Source organism: Saimiri boliviensis, chromosome 15, assembly GCF_048565385.1.
Source record: "Saimiri boliviensis isolate mSaiBol1 chromosome 15, mSaiBol1.pri, whole genome shotgun sequence".
Lineage (NCBI taxonomy): Eukaryota > Metazoa > Chordata > Mammalia > Primates > Cebidae > Saimiri > Saimiri boliviensis.
In genome coordinates, this window is record NC_133463.1 from 61,713,884 (window position 1) to 61,727,308 (window position 13,425).

General features: G+C 34.5%; 1 protein-coding gene across 8 annotated transcripts in view; it reads right to left on the reverse strand.

Annotated features, from left to right (window-relative positions):
- The window catches only part of CSMD3 (CUB and Sushi multiple domains 3), a 1,243,168-nt gene that overhangs the window by 168,420 nt on the left and 1,061,323 nt on the right, over positions 1 to 13,425 (reverse strand). For all 8 annotated transcript variants that reach the window (XM_039464529.2, XM_074387065.1, XM_074387064.1 and 5 more), the window contains 2 exons: positions 9,614 to 9,738; positions 752 to 848 (listed from right to left, as the gene is read on the reverse strand). In XM_039464529.2, coding sequence (XP_039320463.1) covers positions 752 to 848; positions 9,614 to 9,738 — 222 coding nt within the window. The remainder of the gene's footprint in view (positions 1 to 751; positions 849 to 9,613; positions 9,739 to 13,425) is intronic.

Consider the following 13,425-nt stretch of genomic DNA (forward strand, 5'->3'; position numbering starts at 1 on the left):
CCAAAAAATACAAAAATGAGCTGGGCGTGGTAGTGCATGCCCATAGTCCCAGATACTTTGGAGGCTGAGTCAGGAGAATTGGTTGGACCCAGGATGCAGAGGATGCAGTTAACCAAGATCTTACCACTGCACTCCCACCTAGGAGACAGAGCAAGACTACATCTCAAAAAAATAAAAACCTTAATAAATCTAACACATTTTAAAAACCAGTCAACATCTTATACATATAAAAAAAAAGACTTATTTCTTCTGGTCTTTTAAACATGTATATACTAACTTTATACAATTTTATTCATTTCCTAGAAATAATTCTGTATTCTCTTATTCTCACTTAACAGTATTTTGTAGCATTTACCTGGTTGTTATACTATCTCAATGATTATTGTCATGACTTCATAGCACATAATTCAAAGCACAGTCCAATTTTTAATTATTATTGCACATTCATTTCCTTTAAGGAAAAGAACACACATACTATTCCTGAACCCCAACTCAGCTGAAACTATTGCCAGTAACATAAAACCATCAATAAATAATTACACAAATATAGAAAAATTAGTAAGAATATAATTAGGTTTTAAACAGCAATATTGATATAATCATCAAATCTTTTAAACTTCAGTCCTTGTATTTTCGTGTATAGTTTGTAAAAAGCAAATTAAAACTACCAAGTAAGAGTTGTAGGTAGCTCTTTATTCTTTTATATTCCAGTTATTTCTATATTTTAATTAAGCTCAGATATCTTATTTACCTGAATAACTTCCAAGTCTTGGAGCATTGTTGTCTCCTCCATCATAAAAGTCCAGAGAATCCCAATTATGTTCTGTAGCAAAGCTAACAACTTGCACCTGTGAAGTAATAATTACAGGTAAGAATGCAAATTTCGAACTGATACACATAACCATAGTCCACCATACCACCTTGGAAAAGAGAGTTTAAATTCTAGACCACATGATCAAGACCCTTCATAGAAGAGTTTTTGACAGAACTGATTTTTGCCATTATTGAACTGACTTACATGAACTGATTTTTACACAGAAAAGCCTTTGTAACACCTAGCAATGTTCCTTATGGGTGTAACCTGAGCAGTGTCTGTTATTATCTCAGAACATTCCCTTTTCAAAAGCTTTGAGTTATTCTAAAGACTCAGTGCCAGAATCTGAAGCCATGTTCAAGACAATTGGTTAATTTTTATTTATATGTCACTGATTGAGTTTTCTGATGTGCTTGTACCTATTAGGAAAAATCAGATTTGTGGTCTACAAGCCTATAGGGCCTTAGAATATGCCTTTTTAAAACCAGGTTTATTTCTGGATACTTTTAATTTATCCTATTCTTGCATAAACTTTGCTCAATTTATTCTCTTCCTTTTATTTAAAGATTTTTAATGTGGATATTTTTTAAGAAGTCTTATTATGGATGACCAAAAGTAATATTTTGTAATTAATTCAAATGTATCTTTATAAAATTATTTTAATAAATATGGTTATAATAAGTAAGTCACTGTGAAAGTCCTTAAAGTTGAGAAAGGAAATACTGGGGAGGTTTAATTCTCTCCTGTATATTAAACTTTATTTAAAGAAAGAGGCATATGTTACTTTATTGCACATCACTTGGCACAGCTTGAGCTTTTGCAACAACCCACAGGACTCTCACAACTGCAGATACTATCTATTTTGCTATTTAAAAAACATTATAGTTTTAGAAGAGAAAAAGGAATAACTTTATTACAAGTTTTTTTTACCTGAAGTCTGTTGAAAATATACATACTGCACTCATTCACTAAATAATTACAGCAATTTCACTCATTAAAAATTTCTTATCTGTGACATAACCCATCATTATTCTTTCACGAAAATGAATGCTGGTGCCTCTTTCCAGGGCTGAGTGCCACATGGCAATAGATACCCTGCCTGTATGATTGGCATTAGGCCCCATGGCAACGTTCTAAGACAGGAAGAAGACCAGAAGTAAAGCTGTATAATTGTAATACCTCCTTAAACAACTATCAATTCTCTCTTCATATGGAATTTCCCTTTCTTTCACTTTAGAGGAAGAAAATACTGCATTCAGCTTTTTGAAAAATGTGAGGATTCATGCAGAAGTTGACATTTGGGCTAAGCTTAAGATATTGAGTTTTTCCATGGAAGGAAATAATTGAGTGTCTAACAATGTAAAAGGAGGTAAACCATGAGCCACATTTAGTGGACCATGGGTAATCTTATTTAGCCGCAGTGGAGGGTATTTACACAAGAAGAAATACACATGCAAAGTTAGAGAAAGTATAAAAAAGTTTGAAAGAGTAGAGCTTAGTAGCTAAATACAAGAGAACTTAGAATCAAAGAGCCTGGGTTTGCAACCTCCTGGCTCACTCTACTCATTGGCATGTGACTCTAGGAAAGTTGTTAATCTTTCTGTTCCTCAGATTATTTACATAAATCATTGTTGTAAGGGTATCTAATTCATAGATCCATTGTAAAAATTAAATTAGTTAATTCATATAAAGTGCACAGCATGTAGTAAGGACTCAATAAATCTTAGCTATGAGGAAGATTGGGGAGAGACTCAATAAAAAACTAAACACTAGCATGATAACTGTGTACTTCAAGACATAGTGATACCTTCAGTTTTCCAGTAAAGGTTTTAGAAGTCAAAAGATGAAAATAATTAGGACTGTGCTCTAAGTACACCACTGCATTGGGTGAAGAAAGTAAAAGTGAAAAGGCAATTTCAATACCTATTTCAGTAATATTTCAATATGTATTGCAATATAAAACAAGAAGAGACTGAAGTGTATTGGAGGCAGGAGTAGTAAAAATGGGAACCCAGATGTCACATGTGTTGCTGCAGAGGAAGTTATTAAATTTTGTGTGATGTGAATAGATGAGGAAGTGAAAGGATAAATTTGAGAATAATTTATTTTCTTTTTTTAGGTTCTGGGGTGCATGTGCAGATCATGCAGGATTATTGCATAGGTATATACATGGCAAGGTAGTTTGCTGCCTCCATCCCCCTGTCACCTATATTAGGCATTTCTCCCCATGTCCCTCCCCAATCTCTACAACCCCTGCTGTCCATCCCCTAGCCCTCCCCACAGACCCCAATATGAGATGCTCCCTCCCTGTGTCCATGTGTTCTCATTGTTCAACACCTGTCTATGATTTGACAACATGCAGTGTTTGATATTCTGTTCTTGTTTCAGTTTGCTGAGAATGATGGTTTCCAGATTCATCCATGTCCCTACAAAGGACACAAACTCATCGTTTTTTATGGCTGCATAGTATTCTACGGTGTATATGTGTCATATTCTCCTTGCCCAGTCTATCATCAATGGGCTTTGGGTTGGTTCCATGTCTTTGCTATTGTAAACACTGCTGCAGTGAACATACATGTGCATGTGTCTTTATAATAGAATAATTTATAATCCTTAGGGTTTATATCCAGTATTGGGATTGATGGATCAAACGGAATTTCTATTTCTAGATCCTTGAGGAATCGCCACACTGTCTTCCACAATGGTTGAACTAATTTACACTCCCACCAACAGTGTAAAAGTGTTCCTATTTCTCCACATCCTCTTCAGCAATCTGTTGTCTCCAGATTTTTTAACGACTGCCATTCTAACTGGCTTGAGATGGTATCTCAATGTGGTTTTGATTTGCATTTCTCTAATGACCAGTGATGATGAGCATTTTTTGATATGTTTGTTGGCCTCATATATGTCTTCTTTTGAAAAGTGTCTCTTTGTATCCTTTGCCCACTTTTGAATGGGTTTGTTTGTTTTTTTCTTGTAAATCTGCTTTAGCTCTTTGTAGATTCTGGATATTAGCCCTTTGTCATTGGAAATTCTAGCCAGATCAATCAGGAAAGTAAAAGAAATAAAGGGTATTCAATTAGGAAGGAAGGAAGTCAACTTGTCTCTATTTGCAGAAGACATGAATGTATATTTAGAAGATCCCATCATCTCTGCCCAAAATCTCCTTAAACTGATAAGCAACTTCAGCAAAGTCTCAGAATACAAAAATCATTGTGCAGAAATCACAAGCATTCCTATACACCAACACCAGACTAACAACAACCCAAATCAAAAGCAAACTCCCATGCATAATTGCTACAAAGAGAATAAAATACCTAGGAATACAAATAATAATGGATGTAAAGGACCTCTTCAAGGAGAACTACAAACCACTGTTCAAGGAAATAAGAGAGGACACAAACAAATGGAAAAACATTCCATGCTCATGGTTAGGAAGAATCAATATTGCCAAAACGGCCATACTGCCCAAAGTAATTTATAGATTCAACACTATCCCCTTCAAGCTGCCAATGACCTTCTTCACAGAAAAAAAACATCTTAAACTTCATATAAAACCAAAAAAGAGCCCGCATAGCCAAGTCAATCCTAAGCAAAAAGAAAAAGCTGGAGGCATCACACTGCCAGATTGCAAACTGTACTACAATGCTACAGTAATCAAAACAGCATGGTATTGGTACCAAAACAGAGATTTAGACCAATGGAACAGAACAGGGGCCTCGGAGGCGATACCACACATCTGCAACCATCTGATCTTTGACAAATTTGACAGAAACAAGCCATGGGGAAAGGATTCCCTGTTTAATAAATTGTGTTGGGAAAACTGGCTAGACATGTGCAGAAAGCAGAAACTGGACCCCTTCCTGACACCTTACACTAAAATTAACTCCAGATAGATTAAAGACTTAAACATAACACCTAACACCATAAAAGCCCTAGAAGAAAATCTAGGCAAAACCATTCAAGACATAGGCGTAGGCAAGAACTTCATGACCAAAACACCAAAAGCATTGTGAACAAAAGCCAAAATAGACAAATGGAACCTAATCAAACTCCACAGCTTCTGCATGGCAAAAGAAACAGTCATTAGAGTGAACTGGCAACCAACAGAATGGGAAAAAAATTTTGCAGTTTATTTTCTTTTCTGAGTTATTCAGAGTAGCAGGGTAGCAAGAGCTAAAATGTAGACATCTCCAGGAAATTCTGTTACCTAGGTGGGAGAAAGAAAGTCAGTTTACTTCTGGATACATATGTCTAGTGTGTATTGCTGAATAATGGGTCCTGAAGATAGGTTCTGATCCCTGGAACCTGTAAATACTACCATATACAGAAACGGTCTTTCAGGTAAGCTTAATTTAAGAATCTTGAGAAAGGGGAAAAGAGCCACAGGAAGATTCAACACTCATAGAAGAGAAGACCATATGACCATGGAGGCAGAAATTGGAGTGATGTGGCCAGAATTCAAAGAATACCAGTAGCCACTATAAGCAGAAAAAACGGAGGAGATTCTTTCATTCTTGAGACCCTGGATGGGGAAGGAACAAGGGAAGAAGGGTTCTGCCGCAAATTAATTTCAGTGTAGTAAAGCGGATTTTGGACTTCTGGCCTCCAATGCTATGAGGGAAAAAAAAAAATCTGATGTTTGTAACTATAAAACTCATGGCAATTTCTTGCAGCAGCCAGAGAGATGTAATATAATTTGCCACTGGGATTCGAGGTACATTGTGAAAGTAGTTTGGCATAATAAACATATAAAGAGTGTAGAAGCAGAATTTGGCCAGAAGAACTGGTAGATGATGCTACGAGATCTGTTAAGGGACTCAAATAAATGATCGAGTACTCACTATGGCAGAAAGCACATGAAACCCAACTGAAGATTTTAAAAACGGTAATTATTCACTCAGTGTTCAGAGTAACTTTGTATTAAATATAGTTGTCCATCATGGCAATGGAATAACTTTATGAGGCAATGTATTTCCAATCATTAAAACTAGACATCTATCATATAGCTGTTCAAATTCTGTTTAACTTTAGATTATATAAAATCATGATAAACACGCTGTAAATTGATCCAATAATGTAACCAGTATGTTTTCCCCCATGGTTTATTACATAAATATTTCCCTTTTCTTGATAACTAGCACTGTTAATTTTGAATGTAGCCCCATTGAAATAAATTCTGCTAATATAAACAAACAAATGAATCCACTCTTTCACACAAAGAGTTGGAAACTCTCATGTTACATTAACTTAACAAATTAATCTATCTGTTGAGGTTATTTCCAAAGAACGTTCAATTACTCTATATTATTATAATTTTTCAGCATTCCAAATGTTTCTTCTTCTCTCCTTTTTTCACCAATGACTATCCCATTTTATCTCATATATTATTTATTGAATATTCATATAATTCTTTATTCACACACATATTTGGCCCAACAGAGAAAAATATTAAACATTGCTTTGAACCTAGTGTACTAGCCAAGTAGCTTTTACGTAAATTTAGTAAAGTTTCAGATATGTCATATATATATATATATATATACACACACATATATATGCATATATATATCTATATTATATATATAGTGCGTGTGTGTGTGTGTGTGTTACAAGTTCCTATGACTCAGTGATATGACTAAAACTAGCATCTGTATCAGTGGTTAATTAGAAAAAAGTCTTTGATAGTGTTTTCTAGCCTGTTTAAATTAAAAGCCCAAAATGCTTTATACATTATATGTTTGCTAAACGTTCTGCCAAATTCAAATTTCATTTTCCAAAGTTCAGTCAATAAACTAAATACTTCCTCAGTGAACAGTTTTAGTGTTATTCATATGTGTCCAGTTTTGAATACTGTTTGCCTAGGATTACTGATATATAACATAGTTTTTCTGCAAACATTAGTAGTTTATTATCCCTGCTAACTCTCTAAAATAGTAAAATCTCCACCTGTGCATGTATTCATTGGTTTGTTCTAAAAATATTTACTGAGAATATACTGCCAGGCACTGTGCAGGGTGTACTGTACTAGCTGTCAGAATGGACTTGGCACTGTCTCATGAGCTTACAGATAATTAGCAGTAACATTAAAAATGTGATAGGTATTATGATAAAGAAATTCCAGGGAACTGTGAGAATATACAGCAGGAGAACTTAACCTTGTCTAAAGTTCATGGAAGGTCTTCTACAGAAAATGTATTTAAGTTGAGACAGAAATGTTGAGTAAGAATAAGCAAAATAAAAGATTATAGTGTTGATGGCAGAAAGAAAAATGCGCTCAAAGGGTCCAGATGCAAAAGAAAGCTAGGTTTTTACAAGGAACTACAATAGGTCAGATAGAATAGTTATAAAATGAGAACAGAGCACAATGGCACAATCAGTAGTATCAAAGGAGTTAAGGAGATTGCCGACAACTGAGGTATTATATACAAGAAAATGATAGTATTAGATTTTTACTTTCAGATGGTTACTCTGTTAGACGTATGAGAAATAGATTGGAGGAGAATAAGAACCTAGGACAAGGATGATGGCTGCCTGATCTTGGGTAGTAAAAATGTAGATGGAAAGAAACAGACTTCTTTAAGAGATTTGTGAAAGACAAACCTGATGAATTTCATTGTACCGAGTAAGAGTCAGAGAAGAATTGAGATTTCTGGCTTGTGCAACTTAATGGATGAGGAAGTTGTTCTGAGAAAGAACACTGGGAAAGATCTAAAATTTTGAGACAATTATATGAAGTCAGTTTTAGATAGGTCGAATTTGACATGCCATCAAGAAGTTTAGCTGAAAACCTCCAGTGGGCAGTTGGATACAGGTTGTGAAGCTTAGGTGAGAGGTCTGGGTTAGATATTGAGGTCTGGATTTCATCATTTGTTCTGCTTCTCATTCAAAAATATGTTTTCTGATTGTCTATTATGATTTAGGTCCTGGACATTTCTAGCACATAAAAGTAGCTGAAGCCATGGAATTAAACAATGACCCAGAGAAAGTAAAGTGAGATAAACAAGGGCCACAGAATCTCATAAACAGTAATATTTGAACAATGGGTTGAATTAGAAGAGGAGGCCATGTGGGGATATAGAAGTAGGAGCTACAGATGTAGAAGAGAAAACAAAACAAAATACAAGAAATATTGGTGTCCTGGGTTCTAAGGATTAAAAAAAGTCTAATAGGAGTCAAGGGAGGAACAGCAGGATAGACAGCTGCTGACAGAGCTAGAAAGATGAACCACACAATGGATTTAATCACATTTAGGTCTTCACTATGAGACTGTCTCTATTAGGGTATTGCGTGCTGAAGCCACATTGCAGTGGGTGCAGTGTGGCTTGAGCACCCAATACACAAAAAGAGAAGATGGTAACTAAAGAAATAATGCCAGGGTTTCATAATTTTAAGATGAAATGAAAATAAGTAAGTTGATGTTAATATATAGGTGCTTTAGAATAACCTTCAGAAGAATATAACCAGATGATGTGGTAAAATTTCTATGAGGGTTCTAAAGATATCCTATTATTTCAGATCCACTATAGAAGCTGGAACATGGGCAATCCTAAAATCTTCATTATTCTACTATAATAATATAGAATTAATTAGTTAACTTCAAATTTTACAAATTGGCTATAAACTAACCACAATGTAAGTATACATCTCTGATCTTTGGATGTCCATAAAACTCTGAAAATGTACATGCTTCATGTTTTGTCATTGGTTTGCTGGCATATTTTACTCCCAATACCTGTCAAGTAATTTTTAAAATGTCTGAACAATTATAAATCCATGAAGCTGATTTTTTTACTAAACATTATTAATGCATGGCATCTTGGCTACTTTTTCCACAATTCTTATATGTCTCTAGTTTCTAAAAAAAAGCTCTACAAATTAATTAGAGAAGTAAACAAGTTATATCTGTGAAAGCTGGATAATGCAATATTTATGAAGCATGATTACTTTTCATAGAACATATAATGATTCTGCAGTAAAATATTATCAATTAATCCAGAAAAAGTCTTTATGTAAAACAGAATTGGTCAAATTGGTCACCCCCCAAAATAGCCATAATTAAAATAACAGGACAGTTAGTATTGATTATCTATTTTTAAAGAGCATCCTTCTTCCTTGCTAACAGATACCTGGATGGGGTCAATTAAATGAGAGATGTGTGCATCAAAGGAGGCTACACTTCTTGCTTATTCCTGATACTTAATATAGTTTTATTTGAGCCAAATCGTAGTAAATCTTTGGTTGTTGTCTACTGTATAGGTTAGGAATTGATATAATTACAATTGTGGTCAATAAAACAGGAGGGAATGTCTGCTGGCAGTTTTCCTAAAAAGCTTTCTTAACCACTGAAATGGTATATAACATAGGGACATTTTGTTTTGGCTCCTGGCCATTGCTATGTAGGGCTGTCATGGCTAGAGCTTTTGCAGCCACCTCAAGACCTCAAGAGAAGGTTTCTAAGAATTAAAACCAACAGGCTGAGCGTGGCAGAACAGAGAGGTGGAAATAACCTGGGTGAGGAAAGACACAACTGAACCACTGAAACAATGTTTGAATCCACTTACCTCAAGATTCCATGTTATGTGGGGTTATATATTTTTTGTATTGCTTATGCATCTTGAATTGGCTTTCTGTTAATTCTACATAAAAAAATATTAATAACAAATATCTTTCTATTCATTTCAACTATGTCAGTTAAAACCATTTTCTAAACTGTCAGAAATAATGTTCATTCTGTCATCTCTGAAAAGATGAAATACAAACATATAATGAAAAGAAGAAAAACTTAAATATTCTTACTTGAATGCCAGCTCCCTCTGGCACTGTGATCTTCCACACACAATTCAGATTGTTGTCATAAGGCTCAGGGTATCCAGGTGACAAAATAGTCCCTTTGCGCTTAGTTAAAATTCCACCACAGGGCACTAAAAATAAAGCAGTTCAAGAGAAGGAGTTAATTCTAAGGCAAAGGATTAAAATGAGAGTAAAGGTCAGAGATAACATCTTAGCAGATACTAGACTTGCAAATCAAATCATACTGTTTATCGAAGCTCATAAAAGCAATGAAAATTAAGTTTTTGTATACCATAAAAACCTGAAAAATAATTAGCATTAATGTATGACCTTTCAATGGCATATCTAAAATCACACCACAATTAACTCAGTAACAGCATATTATTTATTATATTCCTAAAACATGCATTGACTACATTTGCTTTTAAATAGTTCATTTCTAGATAAAACTTTTCTTAAGGTTTTTTGAAATAATTTGGTACTTTCTCCTTCATGCATTCTTTGAGGAGTAACAGCATCCACTGAAAAGTAATGAGGATGATGATGACAAGCAATGTATATATATATATGGCCTACTATCTGCTAGGCACCCTTCTAAGTGCTTTGCATATTTTAACTCATGTAAGCCTTCCAACAACTAATAAGATATGAATAAGCAGTCTCCACATTCTACAGCTGAGGCAGTGAAATGGAGTTATTAGGAGATTGTCTTGCCCAAGATCACATATTAAGAGAAGAAGCTGAGATTTGAATCCTGACAGCTGGAGCTGGAGTCCATGTCCTTAGGTGGAACTGAAGATACTTGAAGTGGTCCCACTTCAGTTATTGTCAGTGTAACTACTACAAGAAACAATAAATACGCAGACCTACTCTGAAGTCAATAAATGCTTCTATAATTTTTAGAAGGTACTAGTCTGAAAGTAAAATTCTGATGCCATTAGTAGAATCACCTGATTCTGGGCATGACCTAACTTATAACTTAAATTCTGTGTGACTTTGACTTGCTCCTTAAACTCTCTGAAACACAGATATCTTTTCTGTGGAATGGTAATGCTATTGTTTTTAAAAGACTTTAGTGAAAAATACAAATAAACTAGAATGTACATATGAAACTAGCACACTGCTTAAAACTCATTTAGAAATCAATAAATTAAATTTCCTTTTGCTACAACTATTATTTTAGATTCCAATGGTACAGTGCTCCTTGGGAATATGTCCTAGTATAGCTATAAATAGTGAGATATAAGGAACATATCTTTTGTAACAATTTTTTTTAAGTGAATTACAGTTTCGTGCCACTTCCAAAGACAAATGCAAAAATTAGGGCAATTACAAATAAAAAAGTGTTGGAAACTTTTTAAAATAGTGTAACAATATATTTTTAAAGAAAGTCACTTAGTTGTATTTTCTTATAAACCTCTGTTAATGGGCTATATACAAATTCTGTTTAAATCAGTCAAAATTTATTTAGTTCATTTAACTAGGAAATCAGCAGTTTTACATGAATTAAGAAGGGCATGCAAGAGATGGAAGAAGAAATTTAAAATATTCGCCCAAAAAATTACAACAAAAAAGGTCATTGATGAAGTGTTGATCCTACTAATGAAAAAAACAAAATAGTTTAGGAATGCTCTTACTCTCCATTCTCACTGTCACAACCTTAACTCATATGTACTTTTTTTTTTTTTCTGAGTTACTACATTAATCACATAAATGGCCTCCCTATGGCGGGTATGTTTTTCATGCACTATATTTTCCAAATTACTGTCAAAATTATCTTTCTAAATTAAAATATGACATGTTACTTCTCTGGTGAAAATCCTTCAAAAATCTCCCCATTGTCTGGATTCACAACTCACAGATATATTTTTGTTGTTGTTTCTTTTCTTTTCTTTTCTTTTCTTTTTTTCTTTTTTCTTTTTCTTTTTTTTTTCTTTTTTTTTTTTTTTTTTTTTTTTTTTTGAGATAAGTTCTGGCTTTGTTGCCTAGGCTAGAGTGCAGTGGCATGATTACAGCTTACTGCAGCCTCAAATCCCTAGGCCAAGTAATCCTCCTTCCTCAGCCTACTGAGCAGCAAGAACTACAGGTGTGTGCCATCACACCCAGCTAATTTGTGTATAGATATATATAGCTAATTTATCCATAGCTAATTTGTAGAGGCAAGGTCTAGGTTGCTCAGGCTGGTCTTGAATTCATGGCCTCAAACAATACTGCCTCAGCCTCCTAAAGTGCTGGGATTATAGGTACTAGACACTGTGCCCCACCCACAGATAAATATAGTTAATTGTATTAGTCTCTGACTTCATCTTCAGGCTTGTATGTAACTATAATTTCCCAACTCTTCATCATCCTAACCCCAACTCCCAGTCCAGCCTTCTAAACTAATATGCTCTCCTATTGCTGTCACTTGATTCGTCTTTCTCTCACCTAGCTAACATCTACCCATCTATGGACTTTCATTGTAAATGCTAGCTGTTCAACCATTTGGAATTTCCCTGTGTTAAGTGTCCAACAGTTTCTCATAGCATCAAAAGCTTTCTGATACAATTTTATCATACTATGCTTCCGTATTATTTGTATGTCAGTATCTTGCAATAGATTCAAGTCTGAGCAGACAAGATCACCTTTTTGCCTGAAACTCTGTCAGGATTCTAACTCTTTCTTTGCATTATAAATTTTCTTCCATGCATTGCATCATTTGTCCTCACTACTCTAGTAAAATGACTCTGTCAAAGTCACCAGAATACTAGTGTTGTGAAATGACCAATTCTTAACTTGTATTTCACTCAATCTATGAGTAATTATCTCTCACTCTTGATCACTCCATCTGTCTTGAGCCTTTGTTTGCTTGACCCTCAGAACACCATACTCTCCTGGTTTTCTTCTGCACTCAGAATTTATTTATTTATTTATTTATTTATTTATTTATTTATTTTTATTGGCTGCATTCAGATTTTTAAATTTCTCTGTGTAACTCATTCTCCTTTTTGTAACTTTGCCCTAGGCTATATTCTGTTTCTAATCACCATTTCTCAGTGATAACATATACTTCCATGTTTTCTATGTACTCTGACTACTAGATGTTTATCTCTAGCTGTGGTTTCTGTGAGTTTTACAATAATATGTCTAATAAATATCTCAAAATTGATATGTCCAAAATAATAATTTTGAAATTATTTCTCATCCATACTCTCTCTCATCTCAGTTGAATGTCACCACCATTCACTCAGTTGTTAGATCATTTATCTTTCTGGCATTCAGGTTTACATTTGCATCTATTCTCAATCTATCAGTAACAGCTCCACCTTAAAAATATATCCCAAAGCTTACTAACTCTTATCACTGTGACTGTAATCTTCCTATCCAAATCACATTACTTTTCCCCTCCATCACCTTAATAGGCTTCTAATCAGTAATATTGCTTCTACTCATCTCCCTACACTAACTGCAGTGATTTCTTATTAACTAATTAACATCTTATCACTCTGCAGCTCAATATATTCCCATACTACTTTTAAAAATTTTAAACTCACCATGATCTTCAAGGATCCCTGTGACTCGGCCCTCTGCTCTGCCTCTCTAAACTCACCTCCTATCACTCTTTGCTAACATTTTCTGTATTCCAGACACCTTGCCTTGAACATGTCAAGATTTCTCTTCCTCTGCCAGTCCGTACACTTGCTCACCAACAAGAAAGACTTTTATTCATCCCTCCCTTTGTTCATTCTATTCAGTTTTAAAATGGCAGCATGTTCTGGATGTCTTGTAACTCCAGCTTCTGCTTTATTTTTTTTCTACAGTAATTTCAACTCCCCAAA